Raw genomic sequence first — 26,784 nt, forward strand, 5'->3', positions numbered from 1 at the left:
ACGTTTACTGTACATCTCGAATTTGACATCACAATAAAAGCACAGTTTTTATATTGTAATCTGCAGAGATGTAGAATAGGTTCGTCGATTCACCAAGGTGCAGAAATTTCAAGTGAAAAATAATGAAAGTTGTGGTAGTGAAAAAAGAAAAAAAATAACTACCTTACATAACTTACATCTTATTAAATTTAAAAAGGTATAATATAAAAATATAATAATATCATTGTACTAAAACAGGACTACTACATCTTCTCTCTGACAACTTTCTTTTAAAAATTTCCACTGGGTTTGACCTCAAGGATATTCTCGATTCTAGCTCCTCAAGCGTCATCGGCCGTCCCCTGAACTCGTCTTCTATTTGTTGAAGCGTCTTCCCTTTCGTCTCTGGCAGCATAATAAGAACAATAATCAAATTTACTAATAAAATTACAGCGTATAATAAGTAAGTGCCCTGCAATCCGGTGCTATCTATCAACGAGGGGAATGATTTCAATGACAAAAACATCATTCCTGCCGCTGCCGTTAAACTTATAGTACCTCCTATACTCCTGTATTCTAGAGGGAATACCTCTCCTCCGATAACTTGTGGCATCGGTACAGTACCTACTGCCACTGCGAAGAACTGTAGATTGATTAGCAAAGCCGGTAGCCATATTGCATCATATTCCCAACCGTGGTATCTGCAGTAAGCGTATATTGTGATGGCAAAATGACACGCAACGCTGAGACCTCCTGTAGAAAACACCATTACACGTCTCTTGACCCTGTTAATGACATACACTGCGACTGCATTGAAAATAATCCTTTGCGTATCCAAAACGACCATCCAAAAATGTACATTTGTATTTGGCCCCATCAAAAGGCCAAGTATGACGGTTGAATATGAGGCCATTATGGTTCCACCAGAGAACTGCAAAAGCGCATTCATATGAATCATGATCATTATTGGTTTATAAAACTCTCTTTTTCTAATTATTGTTAGCAGATGTGCGAGCCCATTGGTTTTGTTTTCCTTTATAGCTTCTTCATTGAATAATTTTCTAGCATTTATCATATCCTCTAACTCCTGATCTTCCTCAACTCCTCGTAACCATCTAAAAACCGTTCTACATTCATCGTATCTGCCCTTTGCAAGCAACCAGCTTGGTGATTCCGGAGTATAGGTGATCATGACGAGACTTATGAATGGGAAAAATACACATATGAAAGCAGTCTTTTGCCAGCTCAGCAGTGATCCCATTAGATGGACGAAGAATATACCAAAAGCTTGAGTAAGAGATACTGTAGTGAGGAAAGCGCCACGATTACGAGGGCTTGTGTACTCGCCGATGAGAATTGATCGCAGAATGCTCAGTAGACCACCCGAGATGCCTAGTAATAATCTGCCAGCGATTAAAGCCTAGAAATTAAAACAAAATTGATGAATGTTAACTATTATTATATCACTACTTACATGTATAATTTTGCTATTCTTAAACACTGTGATATTTATTTATATTATTATATAAATATATATTAAATACATAAATATTTATGTATTATATATGTATCGATTACTGAAAGTAAATTGTTTTATTTTATTTTTATATTACGAGGTCGGTAAACAAGCATACGGCCAACTGATGGCAATCGATTTGCCGTAGCTTATAGACGTCTGCAACACCAGAAGCATTGTGCAAGTGCATTTTTGACCCTATTCCCGATTCCCCCCAGGAGCTCTGGTCTCCTTACTCACCGACAGGAACACTTGAACTGCTTGAAAACAGTATTAAGTATTTAGTCGTGATCTTCTGTAAGGTCGAGGTACTATCCCAGTTTGGCTGCTCCATATGTTGAGCAGGAAATTTCTTGGTGTGCCCTTCCTCATTTCATTATAAATTAATTATACAACTATAATGAAACTGTGTACAAAAACGGTCTTATTGGTATCAGCAATCAGCGAGCAACAGTTAAGTGAGTAAAGAGCTTAGAATATTCTTTTTAAACGGTACGACCAACTTTTTATGACAGTTTATGAGGGTCAAGGAGATTGTCCTTCAGAAGGCATAAGTTATTTAAGCATCTTACTGATAGAAGTATCAGTGGTTTAAAAAAGTTAATCTTTGAATTAAATTAAAATTAACATAATTTGAAAATTTGTTACCTTGACGCTAGTTGCCAAAATAGTAATGTACCAGCCAACGATGGCAACGACTGAAACGATATAGTGCGCTGGTTTCCGTCCGAGACGCTCCATGATGTGCGTCGTCATGAAGTTTCCAAGAAGGAGACTTAGAGCTAAAGTAGCCGCTAGAAGTACAAAAATATGGAACGGTATAAGTATTACAAAATTAATTATAACATTAGTTAAAAGAGATCTTGACATCATTAGCTAAGTAGGAAAATAGAGTTTACTCATTGCTCTCGTCATCATATTTTGTCTCTCTTAACTTCCTTTATGTTCAAATTATACTATCTAAACATGAATGAAGGACTATTTACTATATTTACATGTGTGTTTTGTGCGTGTTCCCGGACCCCCGACACAGGAGTTAATCCTGGGTCGTTGAGTGTGAGGCGTTCATTATTAATTTGATTAAGAATAAGCCCTTGCTGTATTTTTTTATTCTGTGAGACCACAACCTCCTCGAGGCGTGCAATTAAGTTATGATTATAAAATAGAAAAGTCTATAAATTTTTTAAATTTTGTAAATTATCTGGCTATTTAAGATTCAGAACATAAAAGCCTTCGTACAGCAGGTTAAAAGCTGCAATCAGTGTTCTGTATTTGTTCATGTTTATGAACCAATTGTCGCCATCAACGAAAAAAGTTACAGTTTCTTGTTTCTTCACTAAAATTAAAAATGGTTGGATATTGGTAGCCTTTTTTATGTCTTTCACATAATTTAATTAATTTTTAATACTTATCGTTTTATTTTATAAAAATTAGGCTTAACAAACACATGATAGTTATGTATATAAATAGAAATGAATGTTGCTTAGCGCATAACTCGAGAATGGCTCGACCAATTCGGCTAGTTTATTTTTTGTATGTTCCTTAAGGCCCACGTGTTTTAGTACTACAAAAACAAATTACTATTAACATTTGACAGAACAAAGTCTGTCTGGGCAGCTAGTTTATAAAAGCCAACTTCCAGCAATTATTCTTAACTAATCTTTGTAGGGGAATGCACTAGTTTTAAAAAGATCTTTTGGGTTATATTTATTGTCTATAGTAATTCTTAAATTATCGGGACTGCTGGTAAAGTTGTTGTTAGGATAATAGTGTCCACTCCTTCGAGATTATGAAGTAAATGGTTAGTAGCTTACCAATCCATGATTCAGCTTCTTTTGACAGTGGTATAGGAGAGTCATCTCTCTTCAACTGAGGCAGAAGGATCCCCGGGAAGCCACAGACACAGCCGAAGCCTATTATATTAACGCCAACGGCTGCTGTAACGAAACACTGAAAAAGTTTAACAAATAATTGTCTTTGCTCGCAAAACACCGATTTCAATTGCATCAACAAGTAATACAACGTAAGCAAACGAAAAAAATTAAAAACGCACTAGTCGTTACTACGATTTTCGAGTGTTCCCCTCGATTTCTTTGGGATTCCATCATCAGATCCTGATTTCTTTATCATGGTACCACCCTTGGGATGTCTCCTTTCCAACAAAAGAAGAATCATCAAAATCGGTTCATAAACGACGAAGTTATCCCCGAACATACATAATATATATATACATACATCATAAATCTATACTCTACATACATCTATACTCTATACAAATCAACAAAATTGGAGTGTCTGTTTGTAATATTAAAGTAACCGCTTTTTACTAAATGTACATATGCAAAAATACTTTTTAAGATTTTTGTCCCTCTGTCTGTCTGTCTGTCTGTTTGTTCCGGCTAATGTCTGAAAGGGATGGACCGATTTTGACGGGACTTTCACTGGCAGTAACTTAGACTAATTTTATTTTAGAAATTTATTTATTTTATAACTTTGCAAACTAAACAATAACTTTTTTGTTCAATTCCACGCTGACGGAGTCACGGGCACTGCTAGTTATAACTAAAAATCTTAAGTATTAAGGTCTAAAATAATAGTCAAAAGTATTTAAGTACAAGTTTTAATAACTTACTTGTTTTACAAACGGTGTTATAAATTTTCTGTCTTCCATTATGTATATCTTTACCTTGGGCACCTTAACTTACAAAAAAGTAAAATGAAATGTTCACGTTATCCGCATTTTTGCTACTGACTGAAGCATTTTGGTTATAAAAACTATAAGCGTTTAAATTATTAAAACCAGAGTATATCCTTTCTTTATCGAATTATCATTGCCCAACGGACAATCATGTTGTATTTTGAGTAGGTACTTGATTGCTCATATTAAAAAAGTTATAGGTAGAAGATTAATTCGTCGATGTTAAATTCTGATTAGGCGGAAGATATTTGTCATAATATATAATTTACAGATAGGGATAAAGATATCCATTAACGTTGCTAACAGAGATAATTCTTGCGTCTCCCGTTTCTTTAGATAAGGAATTAATTTGTAGATTATTTATTATTCAATAACCTTGAATGACTTGCAGAAAACGTGCAACCTACGTTAATTCGTCTTCATTTTTGTGTTTGTGTTTGTTTATTTCCACTTGTAATGCAAAACTCTTTCATCGGGGAAAGGGTTAAAGGTTCACCTGGAACGTTGCTCAGTGCGTGACGTATATGCCTCCTTCGTGAAGATGGTCATGGCCCTAAAGGAGGCCGTGGAGCGCCAGTGCGAAGCCGATATCCATGTGGACGCACTCCGCAGAAGACGACAAGGGAGAAGGAGGCGCCGTTATGCGCTCTTTCACCTTCCGCAATAGAGTGAGAGCAGGGCATCACCCCTCCCACTCGCCACCGGGGTAATAGAACGCTCACGGTGCCCGTGAGTGCACTATAGGCGAAGGTGGCCCGCGTTTGGCTCATCCCCGTGAGTAACTCATGCATGTGCTGTCGCGCTTTCTAACACATTACTTGCACAGACATAACCAAGTGGCCAAGATTCTTCACCAACAGCTTGCTCTTATGTACGGTCTCTTGGAACAGAGGATGGTGGAGGAGGTATGTTTTACCAGTACTCACCGGTGCCAGTACTCGAAAACGCCGGAGTTCGGCTCTACTGAGACCTGCCTATCGTCACAGACAGGACGACACTGACGAACAAGCCTGATATTGTGGTATCAGACTGGACACGGTCAAGGGTGTTTTTAGTGGACATCACTATCCGAGGGTGACGAGAACCTCGTGAAAGCCGGAAGTGAAAAAAAAAAAACATAAATATCTGGATTTTGTGCACGAGATTGTCGACATGTGGGGTGATGTTCACTGAAAGCATCCATATCATAATATCTAGCAACGGCTTGATCCTCACCATCTGAGGCAACTTGACATCTGGGATGGTTCGCTCGCAGCCAGAATGAAGAAGGCGGATGTACAACTTGGCTAGGATTGTTTGCCGGTTTCTCAGCCTACAGCCCTAACCCCCGTCCGTTTCATCTCCCTGCCGGGGCGTATTCCTCCACCCGCTTATATTTATATATGTAAGTATATGTAAATTTATTATATTGTTACGTGTTAGGGTTCGAATGATTTGGAGAAAAAGACCTGCTGACTCTTTCCAAGACTTTATTCACTAGCACTAGGTCCAACACAAAGCACTAGGTTCAAACACTAAGCACTAAGTTCAAACACTAAGCACTCACGATGTCCTCAGTCGTAGCCAATGTCGTAGGTTTCGCTGGTACCACTCTTGATCACTAGTTTTCACTCTTGAAGTCGCCTCGAAGATCGCTCAAACTGAACTGTACTCGTTCGCCTCGCTACGGCTATTTATATCGGCCGAGACGAGGCCCAGACCATTCTGGAAAGTTCGCGCATGTACACGGTTTTCGAGACTATACTTCTATATAGTTCCACAGTTGCTCCTCTAACGCCATCTAGTATTGAGTAGAGAGTTTCATGCGGTCTCTGTCTCTGCGTGGTTTCAATGGTTGCCGCTAGATGGCGCTAGTTTCTTTGTGTGTCCTTAACACTACTCCCCTCTTAGAGATGCTCGTCCCGAGCATCGTTGTTACTGCCATGGTAACGCGCCAGACGGTCTATGTGTACCACTTTGAATGTCCCTCTTGGTTGCTTTTGAATCCTGTAAGTCACATCATTCAGTCGGGTAACCACTTTGTATGGACCGTCCCACTTGGTCTGCAACTTTGGCGATTTCCCTTTCCGGCGGGTTGGGTTATGCAGCCACACCAGTGACCCTTCCTTGAAGCCGCTCGTGTTCGATTTCCGGTCGTATCGGGTTTTCATGTTCTCACTTGACTGTAAACCATTTTCCCGAACCAAGGCGTGTATATAGCGCATTTTTTCCCTTAAATCGCTGACATAGTACGGTATTTGGTTCCTCCGGTGACCCTCCAGTCAATAGGTCTACTGGTATTCGTAATTCTCTACCGTAATTGACATACGCCGGGGTAGCTTTTATGCTCTCATGCTCGGCGGTTCGGTACGACAGAAGGAAGAGCGGTATATACTTGTCCCAATCTTTTTGTTTGTCGTCTACCAATTTCGCTAAATGCCTCTCAAGGGTCTGGTTAAATCTCTCAACCATTCCATCAGACTGTGGACGGTACGCGGTGGTCCTCGTCTTATGTATGCCCAAAATTCTGCACACTTCCTGGAATACTTGCGATTCGAAATTCCTGCCCTGGTCAGAATGGATTTCTAGAGGCACACCAAAGCGACATATCACTTCTTCGACTAACTTAGAAGCGACTGTTGTAGCTTCTTGGTTTGGTATGGCGAACACTTCGGGCCATTTGGTGAAGTAGTCCATGACAACCATAAAATATTTGTTTCCTGATTCCGTTACAGGAAATGGCCCCGCTACGTCAACTGCAATTCGTTCCCACGGTGCACCGACGTTATACAACCGCAGGTTCCCACGGCTCCTGGTCTGAGGTCCTTTTCCAGCAGCGCAAGTAGTACATTTGCGGCACCAATCCTGTACATCATCTCGACAATGCAACCAGTAGAATCGTTCTCGCACTTTTGTTAACGTCCTCTTGACACCTAGATGGCCTCCTGATACGCCATCATGTATTTCACGGAGAACATCTGGTATTCTCGTTCTTGGGACAATTATCTGAAGGTGGAAATCTCTGCCGTTAGTCTTCTCCCATTTCCGGTAGAGTATTCCGTTTTGAAGTATCAGACTGTCCCATTGAGCCCAGTACGCCTTAGTGACAGCGCCAGTGGGTGCAACCTCACTCCAGATTGGTTTTACGTCACCCCGTTTCTTCCATGTGATGATGTGCCGAAGGTCGTCATCTCTTTCTTGAGCCTCCCTCATAGCATCACTTTCCCAGATACCCGAAGGACTTGTTCTTGTTAGCTTTAATGTGACTTCATTAGATTCTTGCTTAACACAATGTTTGCAGTTTTCCGAACACGGCCTTCGTGAGAGTGCATCGGCATTCCCATGCATCTTTCCGCTGCGGTGTTCCGCCTTGAAGTCGTACTCCTGAAGCTGCTCAATCCATCGAGCTACTTGACCTTCTGGGTTCTTGAATTGCAGTAGCCACTTCAAGGCTGCGTGATCAGTTCGCAGTAAAAACTGTCTGCCGATGAGATACTTGTTGAAATATTGTAGCGTCTTTACAACAGCCAAGAGTTCTCTTCTTGTCACACAGTAGTTTCTCTCTGGCTTGGATAAAGATTTACTGAAATATGCAATAACTACTTCTCTTTCACCCTGTTTTTGAGATAACACCCCTCCAATGGCCGTGTTGCTTGCATCCGTGTCGACTATAAATCGACCTTCGGTTTGTGGATATCCCAGGATTGGTGTTTCACACAGATGTTTTTTTCAGTTTCTGAAAAGAATCTTCACAAGTCCCATCCCAACTAAATTGTCGTTTATCTTCTGTCAGCCGATGTAATGGCTTGGCTATCTCTGAGAATCCCTTAACAAAACGCCTGTAGTATGAGCACAGTCCGAGGAATGCCCGCACTTCGGTTTTGTCCTTAGGGGTAGGCCATTTTTGGACTGCTTCCAGTTTCTCCGGGTCGGTCTGGATTCCATCACTGGAGATAACATGGCCGAGATAACTGACCTTATTCCTGAATAAACGACACTTCTTTGGATTCAACTTTAATTTGGCCCCCTCTATTTTAGCGAAAACTCGCTCCAAGTTTTGCAAATGGTCCTCGAAGTCACGGCCGACAATGATGACGTCATCTAAGTAGACTAAGCAAGCCTCTCCAACTAAGCCTGCCAGTACACACTCCATGAGCCGCTCGAATGTGGCAGGTGCATTGCACAATCCGAAGGGCATGACTTTAAATTGCCATAAACCTTTACCGGTCGAGAAAGCTGTCTTCTCCTTGTCTTTAGGATGAATTTCCACCTGCCAGTATCCAGATTTTAGATCTAGGGTTGAGAACCATTTCATGCCACTCAAGGTATCCAAAGTGTCGTCGATTCGAGGTAACGGGTAACTGTCCTTCTTGGAGACATCATTGAGACGCCTATAGTCCACACAAAATCTCGTGCTACCATCTTTCTTTTTCACTAATACAACAGGTGAGCACCACGGACTTGCAGACGGTTCAATAATCTTATTCCTTCTCATGTCCTCTAAAAGGCCTTCAACTTCTTTTTCCTTTGCGATTGGTATTCGTCTTGCTCGTTGACGAATTGGTCTCTCGCTTCCGGTATCTATCCGGTGCTGGACCACCGACGTTCTTCCAAGGTCCCCTTCGTGACTGGAGAAGATATTCGCGTAGCGCTGTAAAAACTTCTTGGCTTTCATGCTCTGCGAATAAGTAAGATTACTCTTGCAGTCATCGAGTAGCTCAGTCACTAATTCGTAGTTGTTGCTCTTTGCCAAGTCTGCGCCTGTCGTCGAACTACACTTTTTCATCCAGACAACTTCTTCACATTTTCCAATGACGTCACCTTTGTTCAAGCAGATCTCGCGATCATCAAGGTTCAAAACCTTGACCACAGCGTTACTGCTTCCACTAACAAGGGTTCTCGCCGTCATCAGTTTTTGCGCCGATGTCTTGGTAGGTGTTTCTTCATAAAATCCAAACCCAAGATGCAATCATCCATAATCTCAGCCACGATAACGTTATGAGAGTATGAGGACCCCCCTACATACATCGTAACTGACATTTCTCCCAGGACGGGTATTGGCTGACCGGAGGCCGTAAGAAGCCGACAGTTAATTCTCCTCTTGTGTCCCCTTGCGGCTTTTACCAGCTTTGGGTTCACTATTGTTCTAGAGGCTCCTGTGTCTAGAGTCATTTTGCAATCCGTCCCGTTAATAGTCCCCTGAATCGCAAGACTATTCCCGCTGCATGCCTGGGAGATAACAGTTATTGGGGCTTCCTCCGCGTCAGCCAGCACTCGCCCCTTAGTCCTGGCTTTTATTCGTTTCCCTGCTCCCGTCCAAGGGACGAAGCCCCTTGTTTCTTCAGCTCCTCTATTTGTTCCTCGATCCTTTCATCCTTGCTATCTGGGTCTCCTTCTGCGGGCAGTTGAGCTGAAGATGACCCCTTTCGCCGCACTTGTAGCACATAACTCCAGAACTTTTCTTCGTAGGAGCCTTAACCTCCTTGACTTCCTCAGAGACCTCGCGGATCTTATGGGTCTGCCGTATGTCATGGCGAACAGCCTCAACCTCCAAAGTATGCGCCAATGCTTCCTTTAACGATGTATGGTGACGAAGCCTCACTGCAGCTCTAACCTCCAGGTCTTTGATTCCGTCGACAAATGCTTGAACAATATTCGTGTCTACCATCTTGGTGTCTGCTCCTGGGTGTGCCTTCCTGACGAGTTTCTCAATTTCCAACGCCCATTGTTGTAGTCCTTCTCCTGAGCGTTGGACTCTGTCACGTAGTTGGGCACGGAACACGTGTTCCAGGTGTCGCTCTCCGTATCGGGATTCAAGTGCCTCCATCAAGCCGTGGAACCCGTTTCCTGTCTGTGGCAGTGCTTCCAGAACCGACAAAGCTTGCCCTCTGAGCGCAACAGTGAGAGCGGTCAGGCATTGCTCTTCCGTCCATCCGTTGGCAGTAGCAACCGTCTGGAATTGTTGACGATAAGCGTTCCACGGAGTAGTGCCGTCGTATGGAGGCACTTTCACTCTTGGTCCTTGCGCCACTCCGGTACTTCCACTAGACATCGCGACTCCCGTGGTTTCAAGGCGCACTACTTTCTTCTGTAGTTCAGTGAGGCCGGTTTTCACATTTTCAACATCCAATCCTAACCCGGTAACTCGTTCTTCCACTACGTCGACATCTTTTCGAAGCTTAGTCACCGCGTCACTAACATCTTTTACAGCCCCAAGCGTTTTTTCTTGGAGCTCTTTTTGTTGCTCTTGTAATTCTTGCAAAGCACCACGAATTTCTGCCTTTTGTTGCTCTTGTGATTCTTGCAAAGCACCACGAATTTCAGCCTTTTGTTGCTCTTGTGATTCTTGCAAAGCACCACGAATTTCAGCCTTTTGTTGCTCTTGTGATTCTTGCAAAGCACGAATTTCAGCCTTTTGTTGCTCTTGTGATTCTTGCAAAGCACCACGAATTTCAACCCTTTGCTGCTCTTGTGATTCTTGCAAAGCACGAATTTCAGCCCTTTGCAGCTCCATTAATTTAATTAAACTTCCTAATTGAAGAGCCACTTGAGAGTCTGTAGAAGTTACGGTGTCACTGGTGGGCGCGGTAAGGTGGGCGGGTCCGGTGGGCGGGGCCTGATACAAAGTGGGCGGGGCCTGAGCCTGAGTGGGCGGGGCCTGACTCGGAGTGGGCGGGGCCTGATCCCGAGTGGGCGGGGCCTGAGCCCGGGTGGGCGGGGCCTGAGCCCGGGTGGGCGGGGCCTGGTGGGCGTGGTCAGTGGGCGGGGCATGATAGGCGGGGTCAGTGGGCGGGCTTGGTCCACGGTGGGCGGAGCTTGGTCCCCAGTAGGTGTGGCCTCCGCAGCTCGTTGCGCCCTTGTCCTGACGCCCTTGACGTCCTTAAAGTCTTCTCTCGGAGTCAATGGCATCTCCAAATCTCACTTCCGACACCAGTTGTTACGTGTTAGGGTTCGAATGATTTGGAGAAAAAGACCTGCTGACTCTTTCCAAGACTTTATTCACTAGCACTAGGTCCAACACAAAGCACTAGGTTCAAACACTAAGCACTAAGTTCAAACACTAAGCACTCACGATGTCCTCAGTCGTAGCCAATGTCGTAGGTTTCGCTGGTACCACTCTTGATCACTAGTTTTCACTCTTGAAGTCGCCTCGAAGATCGCTCAAACTGAACTGTACTCGTTCGCCTCGCTACGGCTATTTATATCGGCCGAGACGAGGCCCAGACCATTCTGGAAAGTTCGCGCATGTACACGGTTTTCGAGACTATACTTCTATATAGTTCCACAGTTGCTCCTCTAACGCCATCTAGTATTGAGTAGAGAGTTTCATGCGGTCTCTGTCTCTGCGTGGTTTCAATGGTTGCCGCTAGATGGCGCTAGTTTCTTTGTGTGTCCTTAACAATATTATTTATACAAGTATTCATTATATTATATGTTTATATCATACATTAAACGGGTGGAGTGTTGGAGCGCCTGTCAGTTTTTGAAGAGCAATTACTCTCAATCTTAAAATCATGTTATTATGTCACGTCTTTTTTGATTTACCGTATGTTTTATTTTATATCATATACTAGCAGACCCGGCAGACGTTGTCCTGCCTGGAAAAGAGCTACCAAAGGGGTATGAACCTTTGTGGCATATCTAGCTGCTTCTAAGACCACTTTTATCGTACTCGGAAATTTTGAAAAAAAATCAAGATGGCGGTGGCTAGATATGCCAGGCTCCATACAAAAATGTTCGAGCCCATTTGATTACTTACATTCCGATAGCAGCGCCATCCACCGGGTTCAATTAAGATAAAAACTACCCTATCTCCCAAATTGGACCAAAAATAAAAGATTTCTTTAAGTTTAATTTACAGAGATTTTAGAAAAAATACCGGGGAGAAGGTCGTAGACTCAGTTTATAGCTGCTTTTCAGCCCGCATCTTTACAATTTACATTTAATTAAATTTACATTTAAAAACTAAATATAGTAACACATATCGACACCTGATATGTAGAACATTGTAAATAATGACAAACAATGTTTTATAACTATACCACCAAAATACCGAGGTATCTTTCAATCTGGAACAATTTTTGTATAAAAAAATTTCATTGTAATTCAAGATAATTCAGATTTATGCTAAAAAAACATTGTGATTTCGGTTACGAAAATAATAACTAATGAAGTAAACTAATAATCAGCGTCTTTGGTGCGACAAAGCCAGTACTGCGGTCACCAACCCGCCTGCCCAGCGTGGTGACTATGGGCAAAACACATGAGTTCACGTTATTTTTGACGTAAACTTGTGGAGGCCTATGTCCAGCAGTGGACTGTACAGGCTGTAATGATGAAGTAAACTAATAGTAGAACAATTTACTTCATTACGGATGCGGTTTTATAAAGCGTTTTCCTGAAAACTTAACAAAATGAGATACAATGTTCTTTATAGGTGTCGATATGCTCTATGCAAAGTAAATGAAAATAATACTTAAAAAAACTAGAATGAATAAATGAAGTATGTCGCTGAAAATACAAGTAGACAAAGTGGCGAGCCACGTAAGATAAACTATACGCTTATGATAAAGTCATAGTAACTACAAATCCAGCTCAATGAGCGTTTCGTACCAAACTGAACTAAAAATATATTTATAGCTTCACTTTTTGCCAATTTGAAGGATGGCTATCCCGCTATCGGTCGGCTTCAATAGTTGTTGTCAAGGTGGTGATGGAACTTTGTTATCCCTTAGTCTCACGACAACCACAGGAAGAGAGGGAGTGGCTAAATTCTAGACTGCCGTAACCACACAGCTAATACTTAAGAATGTTAGGGAAAATGTAAGAATGAAATATCCAACTGAAACCTAATACAATTCGTTGTTGTTCGATTCACCGTGGGACAGAAATTATAAGTGTAAAATAACGAAAGTAGTGGTAGTGCAAAAATGAAAACAAATATCTCACATAGCTTCTTATTAAATTTAAATAGTATCAAAAAATCAAAATTATAACAATATTATTGTACTAAAACAGGAATACTACATCTCTTCTCTGACAGCTTTCTTTTGAAGCTTTCCACTGGGTTTGAGCTCAAGGATATTCTCGATTCTAGCTCCTCAAGCGTCATCAGCCGTCCCCTGAACTCGTCTTCTATTTGTTGAAGCGTCTTCCCTTTCGTCTCTGGCAGCATAATAAGAACAATAATCAAATTTACTAATATAATTACAGCGTATAATAAATAAGTGCCCTGCAATCCGGTGCTATCTATCAACGAAGGGAATGATTTCAATACTAAAAACATCATTCCTGCCGCTGCCGTTAAACTTATAGTACCTCCTATGCTCCTGTATTCTAGAGGAAACACCTCTCCGCCGATAACTTGTGGCATCGGTACAGTACCTACTGCCACTGCAAAGAACTGTAGATTGATTAGCAAAGCCGGTAGCCACATTGCATCATATTCCCAACCGTGGTATCTGCAGTAAGCGTATATTGTGATGGCAAAATGACACGCAACGCTGAGACCTCCTGTAGAAAACACCATTACACGTCTCTTGACCCTGTTAATGACATACACAGCGACTGCATTGAAAATGATCCTTTGCGTATCCAAAACGACCATCCAAAAATGTGCATTTGTGTTTGACCCCATCAAAAGGCCAAGTATGACGGTTGAATATGAGGCCATTGTGGTTCCACCAGAGAACTGTGACATCGCATTCATATGAATCATGACCATTATTGGTTTATAAAACTCTTTTTTTCTAATTATTGTTAGCAGATGTGCGAGCCCATTGGTTTTGTTTTCCTTTATAGCTTCTTCATTAAATAACTTTCTAGCATTTATCATATCCTCTAACTCCTGATCTTCCTCAATTCCTCGTAACCATCGAAAAACCGTTCTACATTCATCGTATCTGCCCTTTGCAAGCAACCAGCTTGGAGATTCCGGGGTATAGGTGATCATTACGAGACTTGTGAATGGGAAAAATACACATATGAAAGCAGTCTTTTGCCAGCTCAGCAGTGATCCCATTAGATGGACGAAGAATATACCAAACGCTTGAGTAAGAGACACAGTAGTGAGGAAAGCGCCGCGATTACGAGGGCTTGTGTACTCGCCGATGAGAATTGACCGTAGAATCATCAGTATACCACCCGATATGCCTAGTAATAATCTGCCAGCGATTAAAGCCTAGAAATTAAAACAAAATTGACGAATGTTAATTATTATTATAAACTTAGATAATTTTATAATTTTTAAAAACTTTGTTATGCTCAGGTAATATACATTATACATGTATCAAAACTATGGCAAAACTATCTGCTATCAGCAATCAGCGAGCAATAGTTTAGTGAGTGAAGAGCGTAGAACACTATTTTTAAATGGTAGAAGGTTATACATAACTTTTTCAGTTCTTTTGTGAAAAAGTATTGACGACCAACTTTTTATGAGGGTCCAGAGGATTTTCTCTCAGAAGGCATAAGTTATTTAAGCATCTTACTGATAGAAATATCAGTGGTTTAAAAAAGTTAATCTTTGAAGTAAATTAAAATTAACGTAATTTGAAAATTCGTTACCTCGACGCTAGTTGCCAAAATAGTAATGTACCAGCCAACGATGGCAACGACTGAGACGATATAGTGCGCTGGTTTCCGTCCGAGACGCTCCATGATGTGCGTCGTCACGAAGTTTCCAAGAAGGAGACTTAGAGCTAGAGTAGACGCTAGAAGTACAAAAATATGGAATGGTTTAAGTATTATAAAATTAATTATAACATTAGTTAAAAGAGATTTAGACATCATTGGCTAGTTTTGTTTCTTTCTAACTCCTCGTGTATGCTAAGATTCTAATTTCTAAACATAAATGGTCTTTCACTAATTTTAAGTGATTATTTGCTTTTTGTCAAAGATTCTGCGTAAAGGTAATGACTTTTCACTATATCAATATGTGAATATCAGAATCCACTGAATATGAGAATCGGCTTAGTGACAGTATACGGGTTATTTATTATAATAATGATTTAAAAATTTGTTAAATAAATTGGTGCGTTAAAATATAAAAAATATAACTATATTTTAACAATTGAATGAGTTAAATTATTGCGAGAAATGAAAAAACTTATTATATTGTTACGTGTTAGGGTTCGAAGGATTTGGAGAGAAAGACCTGCTGACTCTTTTCAAGATTTATTCACTAGCACTAGGTACAACACAAAGCACTAGGTTCAAACACTAAGCACTAAGTTCAAACACTAAGCACTCACGATGTCCTCAGTCGTAGCCAATGTCGTAGGTTTCACTGGTACCACTCTTGATCACTAGTTTTCACTCTTGAAGTCGCCTCGAAGATCGCTCAAACTGAACTGAACTCCTCGCTCGCCTCGCTGCGGCTATTTATATCGGCCGAGACGAGGCCCAGACCATTCTGGAAAGTTCGCGCATGTACCCGATTTTCGAGACTATATTCTATATAGTTCCACAGTTGTTCCTCTAACGCCATCTAGTATTGAGTAGAGAGTTTCATGCGGTTTCTGTCTTTGCGTGGTTTCAACGGTTGCCGCTAGATGGCGCTAGTTTCTTTGTGTATTCGTAACACTACTCCCCTCTTAGAGATGCTCGTCCCGAGCATCGTTGTTACTGCCATGGCGCCAAACGGTCTATGTGTACCACTTTGAATGCCCCTCTAGGTTGCTTTTGAATCCTGTAAGTCACATCATTCAGTCGGGTAACCACTTTGTATGGACCGTCCCACTTGGTCTGCAACTTTGGAGATTTCCCTTTCCGGCGGGTTGGGTTATGCAGCCACACCAGTGACCCTTCCTTGAAACCGCTCGTGTTCGATCTCCGGTCGTATCTGGTTTTCATGTTCTCGCTTGACTGTAACCCATTTTCCCGAACCAAGGCGTGTATATAGCGCATTTTTTCCCTTAAATCGCTGACATAGTCTTGTACGGTATTTGGTCCCTCCGGTGACCCTCCAGTCAATAGGTCTACTGGTATTCGTAATTCTCTTCCGTAATTGACATACGCCGGGGTAGCTTTTATGCTCTCATGCTCGGCGGTTCGGTACGACAGAAGGAAGAGTGGTATATACTTGTCCCAATCCTTTTGTTTGTCGTCTACCAATTTCGCCAAATGTCTCTCAAGGGTCTGGTTAAATCTCTCAACCATTCCATCAGACTGTGGATGGTACGCGGTGGTCCTCGTCTTATGCATGCCCAAAATTCTGCACACTTCCTGGAATACTTGCGATTCAAAGTTCCTGCCCTGATCAGAATGGATTTCTAGAGGCACACCAAAGCGACATATCACTTCTTCGACTAACTTAGAAGCGACTGTTGTAGCTTCTTGGTTTGGTATGGCGAACACTTCAGGCCATTTGGTGAAGTAGTCCATGACGACCATAAAATACTTGTTTCCCGATTCCGTTACAGGAAATGGCCCCGCTACGTCAACTGCAATCCGTTCGGTGCACCGACGTTATACAACCGCAGATTCCCACGGCTCCTGGTCTGTGGTCCTTTTACAGCAGCGCAAGTAGTACATTTGCGGCACCAATCCTGTACATCATCTCGACAATGCAACCAGTAGAATCGTTCTCGCACTATTGTTAACGTCCTCTTGACACCTAGATGACCTCCTGATACGCCATCATGTATTTCACGGAGAACATCTGGTACCCTCGTTCTTGGGACAATTATCTGAAGGTGGGACTCTCTGCCGTTAGTCTTCTCCCATTTGTGGTAGAGTATTCCGTTTTGAAGTATCAGACTATCCCATTGAGCCCAGTACGCCTTAGTGACAGCGCCAGTGGATGCAACCTCATTCCAGATTGGTTTTACGTCACCCCGTTTCTTCCATGTGATGATGTGCCGAAGGTCGTCATTTCTTTCTTGAGCTTCCCTCATAGCATCATTCTCCCAGATACCCAAAGGACTTGTTCTTGTTAGCTTTAATGTTACTTCATTAGATTCTTGCTTAAGACAATGTTTGCAGTCTTCCGAACACGGCCTTCGTGAGAGTGCGTCGGTATTCCCATGCAATTTTCCGCTACGGTGTTCCGCCTTGAAGTCGTACTCCTGAAGCTGCTCAATCCATCGAGCTACTTGACCTTCCGGGTTCTTGAATTGCAGTAGCCACTTCAAGCCTGCGTGATCAGTTCGCAGTAAAAACTGTCTGCCGATGAGGTATTTGTTGAAATGTTGTAGCGTCTTTACAACAGCCAAGAGTTCTCTTCTTGTCACACAGTAGTTTCTCTCTGGCTTGGATAAAGATTTGCTGAAATATGCAATAACAACTTCTCTTTCACGCTGTTTTTGAGATAACACCCCTCCAATGGCCGTGTTGCTTGCATCCGTGTCGACTATAAACCGACCTTCGGTTTGTGGATATCCCAGGATTGGTGTTTCACATAAATGTTTTTTCAGTTTCTGAAAAGAATCTTCACAAGTCCCATCCCAACTAAATTGTCGTTTATCTTCTGTCAGCCGATGTAATGGCTTGGCTATCTCTGAGAATCCCTTAACAAAACGCCTGTAGTATGAGCATAGACCGAGGAATGCCCGCACTTCGGTTTTGTCCTTAGGGGTAGGCCATTTTTGGACTGCTTCCAGTTTCTCCGGGTCTGTCTGGATTCCATCACTGGAGATAACATGGCCGAGATAACTGACCTTATTCCTGAATAACCGACACTTTTTCGGGTTCAACTTTAATTTGGCCCCCTCTATTTTAGCGAAAACTCGCTCTAAGTTTTGCAAATGGTCCTCGAAGTCACGGCCGACAATGAAGTCGTCATCTAAGTAGACTAAGCAAGCCTCTCCAACTAAGCCTGCCAGTACACACTCCATGAGTCGCTCAAATGTGGCAGGTGCGTTGCACAATCCGAAGGGCATGACTTTAAATTGCCATAAACCTTTACCGGTCGAGAAAGCTGTCTTCTCCTTGTCTTTTGGATGAATTTCCACCTGCCAATATCCAGATTTTAGATCTAGGGTTGAGAACCATTTCATGCCACTCAAGGTATCCAAAGTGTCGTCGATTCGAGGTAACGGGTAACTGTCCTTCTTAGAGACATCATTGAGACGCCTATAGTCCGCACAAAATCTCGTGCTACCATCTTTCTTTTTCACTAATACAACAGGTGAGCATCACGGACTTGCAGACGGTTCAATAATCTTATTCCTTCTCATGTCCTCCAAAAGGCCTTCAACTTCTTTTTCCTTTGCAATTGGTATCCGTCTTGCTCGTTGACGAATTGGTCTCTCACTTCCTGTATCTATCCTGTGCTGGACCACTGATGTTCTTCCAAGGTCCCCTTCGTGACTGGAGAAGATATACGCGTAGCGCTGTAAAAACTTCTTGGCTTTCATGCTCTGCGAATAAGAGAGATTACTCTTGCAGTCATCGAGTAGCTCAGTCACTAATCCGTAGTTGTTGCTCTTTGCCAAATCTGCGCCTGTCATCGAACTACACTTTTTCATCCAGACAACTTCTTCGCACTTTCCAATGGCATCACCTTTGTTCAAGCAGATCTCGCGATCATCAAGGTTCAAAACCTTGACCACAGCGTTACTGCTTCCACTAACAAGGGTTCTCGCCGTCATCAGTTTTTGCGCCGATGTCTTGGTAGGTGTGTCTTCGATCAACACGCATCTGTTTAACTTTTTCTTTCCAGTTGTCGGTAGTTTCACCAACACCCGAGCTTCCGCTCTTCCAGGTATAATGATTTTCTTTACACATGCAACTTTCCCGCAAGCACCACCAAGAATGAAGATTTCTTCTTTACCACACTTGAAAACTCCGTCAGTGACATTAATTCTGCAGTTGTGTTTCTTCATAAAATCCAAACCCAAGATGCAATCATCCATAATCTCAGCCACGATAACGTTATGAGAGTATGAGGACCCCCCTACATACATCGTAACTGACATTTCTCCCAGGACGGGTATTGGCTGACCGGAGGCCGTAAGAAGCCGACAGTTAATTCTCCTCTTGTGTCCCCTTGCGGCTTTTACCAGCTTTGGGTTCACTATTGTTCTAGAGGCTCCTGTGTCTAGAGTCATTTTGCAATCCGTCCTGTTAATATTCCCCTGAATCGCAAGACTATTCCCGCTGCATGCCTGGGAGATAACAGTTATTGGGGCTTCCTCCGCGTCAGCCAGTACTCGCCCCTTAGTCCTGGCTTTTATTCGTTTCCCTGCTCCCGGGCAGGGGACGAAGCCCCTTGTTTCTTCAGCTCCTCTATTAGTTCCTCAATCCTTTTCATCCTTGCTATCTGGGTCTCCTTCTGCGGGCAGTTGAGCTGAAGATGGCCCCTTTCGCCGCACTTGTAGCACATGACTCTAGAGCTATTCTTCGTAGGAGCCTTGACCTCCTTAACTTCCTCAGAGACCTCGCGGATCTTATGGGTCTGCCGTATGTCATGGCGAACAGCCTCTACCTCCAAGCATGCGCCAATGCTTCCTTTAACGAGGTATGATGTCGAAGCCTCACTGCAGCTCTGACCTCCAGGTCTTTGATTCCGTCGACAAATGCTTGAACAATATTCGTGTCTACCATCTTGGTGTCGGCTCCTGGGTGTGCCTTCCTGACGAGTTTTTCAATTTCCAACGCCCATTGTTGTAGTCCTTCTCCTGAGCGTTGGACTCTGTCACGCAGTTGGGCACGGAACACATGCTCCAGGTGTCGCTCCCCGTATCGGGATTCAAGTGCCTCCATCAAGTTGTAGTAGGATAATTAATAATATAGTTCTTAAATGTGTGGTAATTAATATTGTTCTTAAATGCACTCACCGGGATAAATAAGCACAATTAAACTTAGTTCATAGATGTCACATTGCACTATAAGTTAGGTAAATACATCGCTACAAATATATGAACACAGAAGGTGCACAGACGAAAGTTCCAAGCACAGAGAAGGTTAGCAAATTTATTCGTAGCTAGTAAGCCAATAAAATATAAGTAATACAAAGCAAAAGATTTTACAAAGGCAAAAGCATGAGCGTCCCGCGTCAGAGAAGGATCGTGACTGGAGGGTGCGGGCGGCCGGCGCATACGCAATACTCGGGCCGGCCAAACCGGTTTTTAAACTAGTCCGGAGCGTGAAGGCTGTCGATATCCAATTCATCGATATGTCGATAGGATATCAATATAAGTACAAAAAAAGGTGTAAATGTATATACTATATAATTATATATATGCATATATATATTTATAATATTAATTATGTAATGTGTAGGAGGATGCCTACAAAGTCTTGGAACCCGTTTCCTGTATGTGGCAGTGCTTCCAGAACCGACAAAGCTTGCCCTCTGAGCGCAACAGTGAGAGCGGTCAGGCATTGCTCTTCCGTCCATCCGTTGGCAGTAGCAACAGTCTGGAATTGTTGACGATAAGCGTTCCACGGAGTAGTGCCGTCGTATGGAGGAACTTTCACTCTTGGTCCTTGCGCCACTCCAGTACTTCCACTAGACATCGCGACGCCCGCTCCCAAAGCGCACTACTTTCTTCTGTAGTTCAGTGAGGCCGGTTTTCACATTCTCAACATCCAATCCTAACCCGGTAACTCGTTCTTCCACTACGTCGACATCTTTTCGAAGCTTAGTCACCGCGTCACTAACATCTTTTACAGCCCAAAGCGTTTTTTCTTGGAGCTCTTTTTGTTGCTCTTGTGATTCTTGCAATTTGAAACTTGTTTGCTCTTGTAATTCTTGCAATTTGAAACTTGTTTGCTCTTGTGATTCTTGCAAAGCACTACGAATTTCAGCCCTTTGCTGCTCTTGTGATTCTTGCAAAGCACTACGAATTTCAGACCTTTGCAGCTCCATTAATTTAATTAAATTTCCTAATTGAAGAGCCAATTGAGGGTCTGTAGAAGTTACGGTGTCACTGGTGGGCGTGGTAAGGTGGGCGGATCCGGTGGGCGGGGCTTGAGACAAAGTGGGCGGGGCCTGAGCCTGAGTAGGCGGGGCCTGAGTCTGAGTGGGCGGAGCCTGACTCTGCGTGGGCGGGGCCTGAGTCTGAGTGGGCGGGGCCTGGTGGGCGTGGTCAGTGGGCGGGGCATGATAGGCGGGGTCAGTGGGCGGGGCTTAGTCCACGGTGGGCGGAGCTTGGTCCCGAGTAGGTGTGGCCTCCGCAGCTCGTTGCGCCCTTGTCCTGACGCCCTTGAAGTCCTTAAAGTCTTCTCTCGGAGTCAATGGCATCTCCAAATCTCACTTCCGACACCAGTTGTTACGTGTTAGGGTTCGAAGGATTTGGAGAGAAAGACCTGCTGACTCTTTTCAAGACTTTATTCACTAGCACTAGGTACAACACAAAGCACTAGGTTCAAACACTAAGCACTAAGTTCAAACACTAAGCACTCACGATGTCCTCAGTCGTAGCCAATGTCGTAGGTTTCGCTGGTACTACTCTTGATCACTAGTTTTCACTCTTGAAGTCGCCTCGAAGATCGCTCAAACTGAACTGAACTCCTCGCTCGCCTCGCTGCGGCTATTTATATCGGCCGAGACGAGGCTCAGACCATTCTGGAAAGTTCGCGCATGTACCCGATTTTCGAGACTATACTTCTATATAGTTCCACAGTTGTTCCTCTAACGCCATCTAGTATTGAGTAGAGAGTTTCATGCGGTCTCTGTCTTTGCGTGGTCTCAACGGTTGCCGCTAGATGGCGCTAGTTTCTTTGTGTATTCGTAACAATATTATTATATTAGTAATAGCTGACCCAGACACACGTTGCTGTGGCAAAAAAAGCAATAAAATATATATAAATTCTATTCTTCCAAATGTAGTGTTATAACGTACACCAGGAAGAGTAACATTTTAATCTGCGATTACACTTTGGATGGTCAAACACTTCAGAGAGTGAGTTCTATTAAAGACCTTGGAGTAATGCTAGATTCTAAGCTTCTGTATGATACTCACATCAACAGTATCATAACCAAAGCATCTAAGTCTTTAGGATTCGTGATGCGAACTACTGTGGATTTCAAAGAAATCAAAACTATAAAAATATTATACTGCTCACTAGTCCGGAGTCATTTGGAGTATGCCTCCGAGGTCTGGAACCCCAGGTACGGTACGTACAGTGAGTTTAGTACAGTTATTAATGTGGCTAAGTGCTTACATAAAAATACTGCCATAAGAATTTGCCTGTCTCATGTCAGATAGTTTTTCAATTATAGTTAGATTCAATTTGATCTCGTAATTTCCTTGATACCGAAGTAGACTGACGAGTGCCTCATATAATTTTAATAAATTTTTATAAATTTTGCCAGATTTTTTTTTAAACTTTCACCATTATATAAACATAATATATAATAATAATATACTTAGTTTGGCAAAAAGGTCGTTAAATGAACCTAAACTTATTTTCACTCATAACACCTTATTTCTTCATACGAAAGATATCCAGTAGTGTAAAGATGTTATTATACATGTACGGTCAATGTACCATAGTATATAACTTTTTGGTTTGGCATAAAAAGTGTCGCCACCATTTTTTCACGACCCTTTTGCCAAACTGCTCCTGCTTAGGTACTTTTACAGAGGTAGTAAGCGCGAACCACCTTAGTTAGAAAATGTTGATAACATCTGCATTTGGTATGGGGCTAATGCGTCTATAAAAACTAAGCGCATTTCCCCCACTTTTACTAAATATTCCCTAAATGCGTCAAATATTATATTTGTCTATTATAACTGTCATTAATTTGCACATAACCTTGATCGAAAAAACTACCTTGTTTTTCTCATGAAAAGCTTAGGCAACTAAGTATTTACTCAACAAAGATGCATTTGCCCCAAACGGGAAAATGCGTCTAAAATTCCAAAAAAAAAAAAACATTCAATATGACATATTTTTATAAACTCCGGCGAAGAAATCACACGTTAAATTTTGTACAGGAATAGGCATAATATTCGACTAGAGTTTCAAAATGCCATCAATTCGCTCACAATAAGGCGATAACTTGAAGTGATCGAGAAATATGACGCATTTACCCCGGTTGACCTTATAACATTCTATAAAATTAAAAAAAAAGCGTGTGTACTAAGTACACATGTCAGAAGTGAAACTTCTTTGGCAATCTAATTTAAAAAAATTAATGAAAGAAAACGAATTGGTTAATAAAAAAAAAAATGTACGAACTATTTACTGCCATCTAGCGTTAACTAGCTTTCATTTCGTATCTCGAATTTCTTTAATACGCTTTACTCTAAGTATCTATTCTAATAAAAATTGAGTTTCTTAATGTAATCTATAATTTTTTATGTTAAGCTAAATTAAAAAAAAAAACTTGCAATGAGAATAGATTATATCGTCAGAATTCTTTTAACGATATTTTATAAATATTTAACTTTAGCGTCATCTAGTTAGATTGCTATGTAATACTATCGATATAATGTTACTTACTCTTGTAGTTTTTATAGTACACGCTAGGTGGCTCTACCTACCAAAAACAAAATAGATTTTTTATTTTAATTAAAAAAATTCAAAATATCACGGTAGTTTCCGCAAACAGTTCAAATTAGAGCTTCCTTTTTATATTTAAATTTACCATATATGAAATGTAAGCAATTAGAACACAAACAAAAACTAAATGAAACACGCGGTGTTCCCAAGCGGTCACCCATCCAAGTGCTGACTGCGCTCGACGTTGCTTAACTTCAGTGATCGGACGAGAGTGGACGAGGATGGACGCTCAAAATCTTGATGCTTGACGCGATTCATCCGTAAAAATTTTACCCCTCATGCGCCAAAGAAGTTTCAATTCAAAAATTCTAAATTATGTTGGTACTTAAGATTCAGAACATAAAAGAACTGTACGGCAGGTTAAAAGCTGCTATGGTATCTTGTTCCTTCACTTAAATTAGAAATGGTTGGATGTTGGTGACTGGGCTTATGTCTTTCACATAATTTTTCAAATTTGTTCCACCTTGTCAATAAAACGAATAGTGGTATGGAAAATGATTGATTTGTGTCAAAAAATTTTTTGAATACTTGTTTGATTTTATAAAAATTAGACGTAACAAACATATGATAGTTAAAGTTTTCTTAACTAATGTTTGTTAGTGAATGCATTAGTTTTAGGAGGATCTTTTAGATTCTTGTTACTACTACTACTCTAATATTTACTGTCTATAGTAATTCTTAAATTATCTGGATTTGGCTGGTAAAGTTGTTCTTAGGATAATAATGTCCATTCCTTCGAGATTATCGAGTAAATGGTTAATAGCTTACCAATCCATGATTCAGCTTCTTTTGACAGTGGTATAGGTGAGTCATCACTCTTCAACTGAGGCAGAAGGATCCCCGGGAAGCCACAGACACAGCCGAAACTTATTATATTAGCGCCAACGGCTGCTGTAACGAAACACTGAAAAAGTTTAATAAAATAGTTATTGTGATCATCCATCTAAACTTGTTCCTGGTAAAGGAAATTGAACCTAGTAGTAGCACAGTAATTTAAAGCATAGGTACTTAACGCATTTATCACTCTACTAAACAGTGTTGTTGTGTTTAATAAATGTAGATACAAAAAGTTTTGCAAATTAATAAACAAACTTTGAAAAAGACCAAAACCGTCAAACATTATAACTAATAATTGTAATTGATAAGGTCTAAAAGAATCATCAAAAGTGCTTCAAAAGTATTTAAATACAAGTTTTAATAACTTACTTGTTTCACAAATGGTGTTATAAATTTTCTGCTTTCCATTATTTATATCTTTACCTTGGGCACCTTAACTTAAAAAAAGTAAAACGAAATGTTCACGTTATCCGCATTTTTTCTACTAACTGAAGCATTTTGGGTATAAAAACTACTAGCTACTAATCTAAATAGATTATCAAAACCAGAGTATAATCTTTCGTTGTCGAATTATCATTGCCAACGAACAATCATATTTGTAGTTTGAGTACTTGATTGCCGATATTAAAAAAAAATATATAGGTAGAAGATAAATTCGTCAATGTTGAATTCTGATTGGACGCAACATATTTCGTCATAATATATAATTTACAGACAGGGGTACAAATATCCATTAACGTCATTAACAGAGATAATTCTCGCGTCTCCCGTTTCTTTAGATAAGCAGTTAATTGTAGATTATTATTCAATAACAAGACCTTGAATGACTGGCAGAAAACGTGCAACCTACGTCAATTCGTCTTCATTTTTGTGTTTGTGTCTGTTTACCCCCACTTACACTACACTACACACGCTTGTAATGCAAAACTCTTTCTTTTTTTTATGTCACTAGGTCGACAAACAAGCGTACGGCTCACCTGATGGTAAGCGATTACCGTAGCTTATAGACGCCTGAAACACCAGAAGCATCGCAAGCGCGTCGCCGACCCAATCCCCAATCCCCCCAGGAGCTCTGGTCACCTTATTCACCAACAGGAACACAATACTGCTTGAAAACAGTATTATTTTGCTGTGATCTTCTGTAATGTCGAGGTACTACCCCAGTCGGGCTGCTCCATATTTTGAGCAGGAAATTCCTGCTGTGCCCTACCACAGTTAAACTCTTTCATCAGGGACAGGGTTAAAGGTTCACCTGCAACGTTGCTTCAGTACGTGACATATATTTGTCTACGAATTTTAAAAATAGTTCCGTGTTTTAGGTAATTTTAATTTTTTCTTACCAAAAAGAAAAAATTAAACTATTTTTTGAAAATCCGATTTTCGTCCTCAAAATGATTTAATTAAAAATCAATGTTTGTGTGAAAGTTAATGAATTTTCATCGTTTCTAGCGTCACCTACCACTAACACATGATATAACTAGAAAGCTTTTTCTACAAAAATGTACTTCCCTCCATTGTAGGAGATAGTCTTTAGATAATATATGATAATCAAATAGTTTTAGATTTTCCTTATTAATTTTTTATTTTTTATTTAGTACGCTTAAGTTTAAAAGATATTAAGAAAAACCTTTAAATAATAACGAGTGTGTTTTTGTTACATTTATTTTATGTTCTATTGTTAATTCAGTTATACTTTTTATCATGGGCCTACCCACGGTGGGGCGAGGTGGGGCATCCGCCCTACCCAGACTTGAAGCTAATAATTTATATAGCTCGACCTTGAAAAAGATCACAGCTAACTGTTAATACTGTTTTACTATTATAATAATATATATATTTTATTTATTTATTTATTTATTTATTTATTTATTTATTCCATCATACATCTAACATTACAGGATATTATCCTAATGCGTTAGTGTCGTTGTCGTATTAAATACATGTCATATGAAGATACAAATATAAAAATTGACATCACATTCAATTCCATTATTTCATTTAACAAAATAAAACTAAGTTATTATTCAAAATTCACAATACATAGTCAAATTTCATAATCTATATTAATAAAAACTATAATAATTTCGTCAATTTAATAATTTCCATTAAAAATAAAATAAATTTAAACCAATAAATAAATTTAAACCTAGTCAGTAAAAATAAAATCCAATTAAATACATGATAAAAATGCAATTAATACAATAAAATAAAATATCAAAATATACAAATTTGAAACATAGTCAATAAAACATAATTAAAATTACATAACTCATAAAAAAATTAAATTCGTCGAACTATAAAAGGAAAGTATAATATAAAT

At 40.8% G+C, this 26,784-nt stretch overlaps 3 protein-coding genes across 3 annotated transcripts; all 3 read right to left on the bottom strand.

The window, feature by feature from the left end:
* Positions 1 to 220: 220 nt before the first annotated feature.
* On the bottom strand, positions 221 to 4,166 carry LOC123666386 (solute carrier family 2, facilitated glucose transporter member 8-like). The gene is made up of 4 exons (XM_045600481.1): positions 4,128 to 4,166; positions 3,310 to 3,445; positions 2,144 to 2,289; positions 221 to 1,399 (listed from the first exon to the last, which is right to left on the bottom strand). Exons 1-4 carry the CDS (start codon positions 4,164 to 4,166, stop codon positions 221 to 223), a joined length of 1,500 nt encoding a protein of 499 aa, XP_045456437.1.
* A 3,718-nt stretch (positions 4,167 to 7,884) lies between these two features.
* Positions 7,885 to 9,081, bottom strand: LOC123666387. The gene is made up of 2 exons (XM_045600482.1): positions 8,777 to 9,081; positions 7,885 to 8,155 (listed from the first exon to the last, which is right to left on the bottom strand). Exons 1-2 carry the CDS (start codon positions 9,079 to 9,081, stop codon positions 7,885 to 7,887), a joined length of 576 nt encoding a protein of 191 aa, XP_045456438.1.
* Positions 9,082 to 13,117: 4,036 nt separating this feature from the next.
* Positions 13,118 to 24,872, bottom strand: LOC123666621 (facilitated trehalose transporter Tret1-like). Its single transcript, XM_045600715.1, has 4 exons — positions 24,834 to 24,872; positions 24,396 to 24,531; positions 14,739 to 14,884; positions 13,118 to 14,352 (listed from the first exon to the last, which is right to left on the bottom strand). Exons 1-4 carry the CDS (start codon positions 24,870 to 24,872, stop codon positions 13,174 to 13,176), a joined length of 1,500 nt encoding a protein of 499 aa, XP_045456671.1. The 3' UTR covers positions 13,118 to 13,173.
* Between the last annotated feature and the right edge of the window lie 1,912 nt (positions 24,873 to 26,784).

Source organism: Melitaea cinxia, chromosome 26 (genome assembly GCF_905220565.1).
Source record: "Melitaea cinxia chromosome 26, ilMelCinx1.1, whole genome shotgun sequence".
Classification (NCBI taxonomy): Eukaryota; Metazoa; Arthropoda; class Insecta; order Lepidoptera; family Nymphalidae; genus Melitaea; species Melitaea cinxia.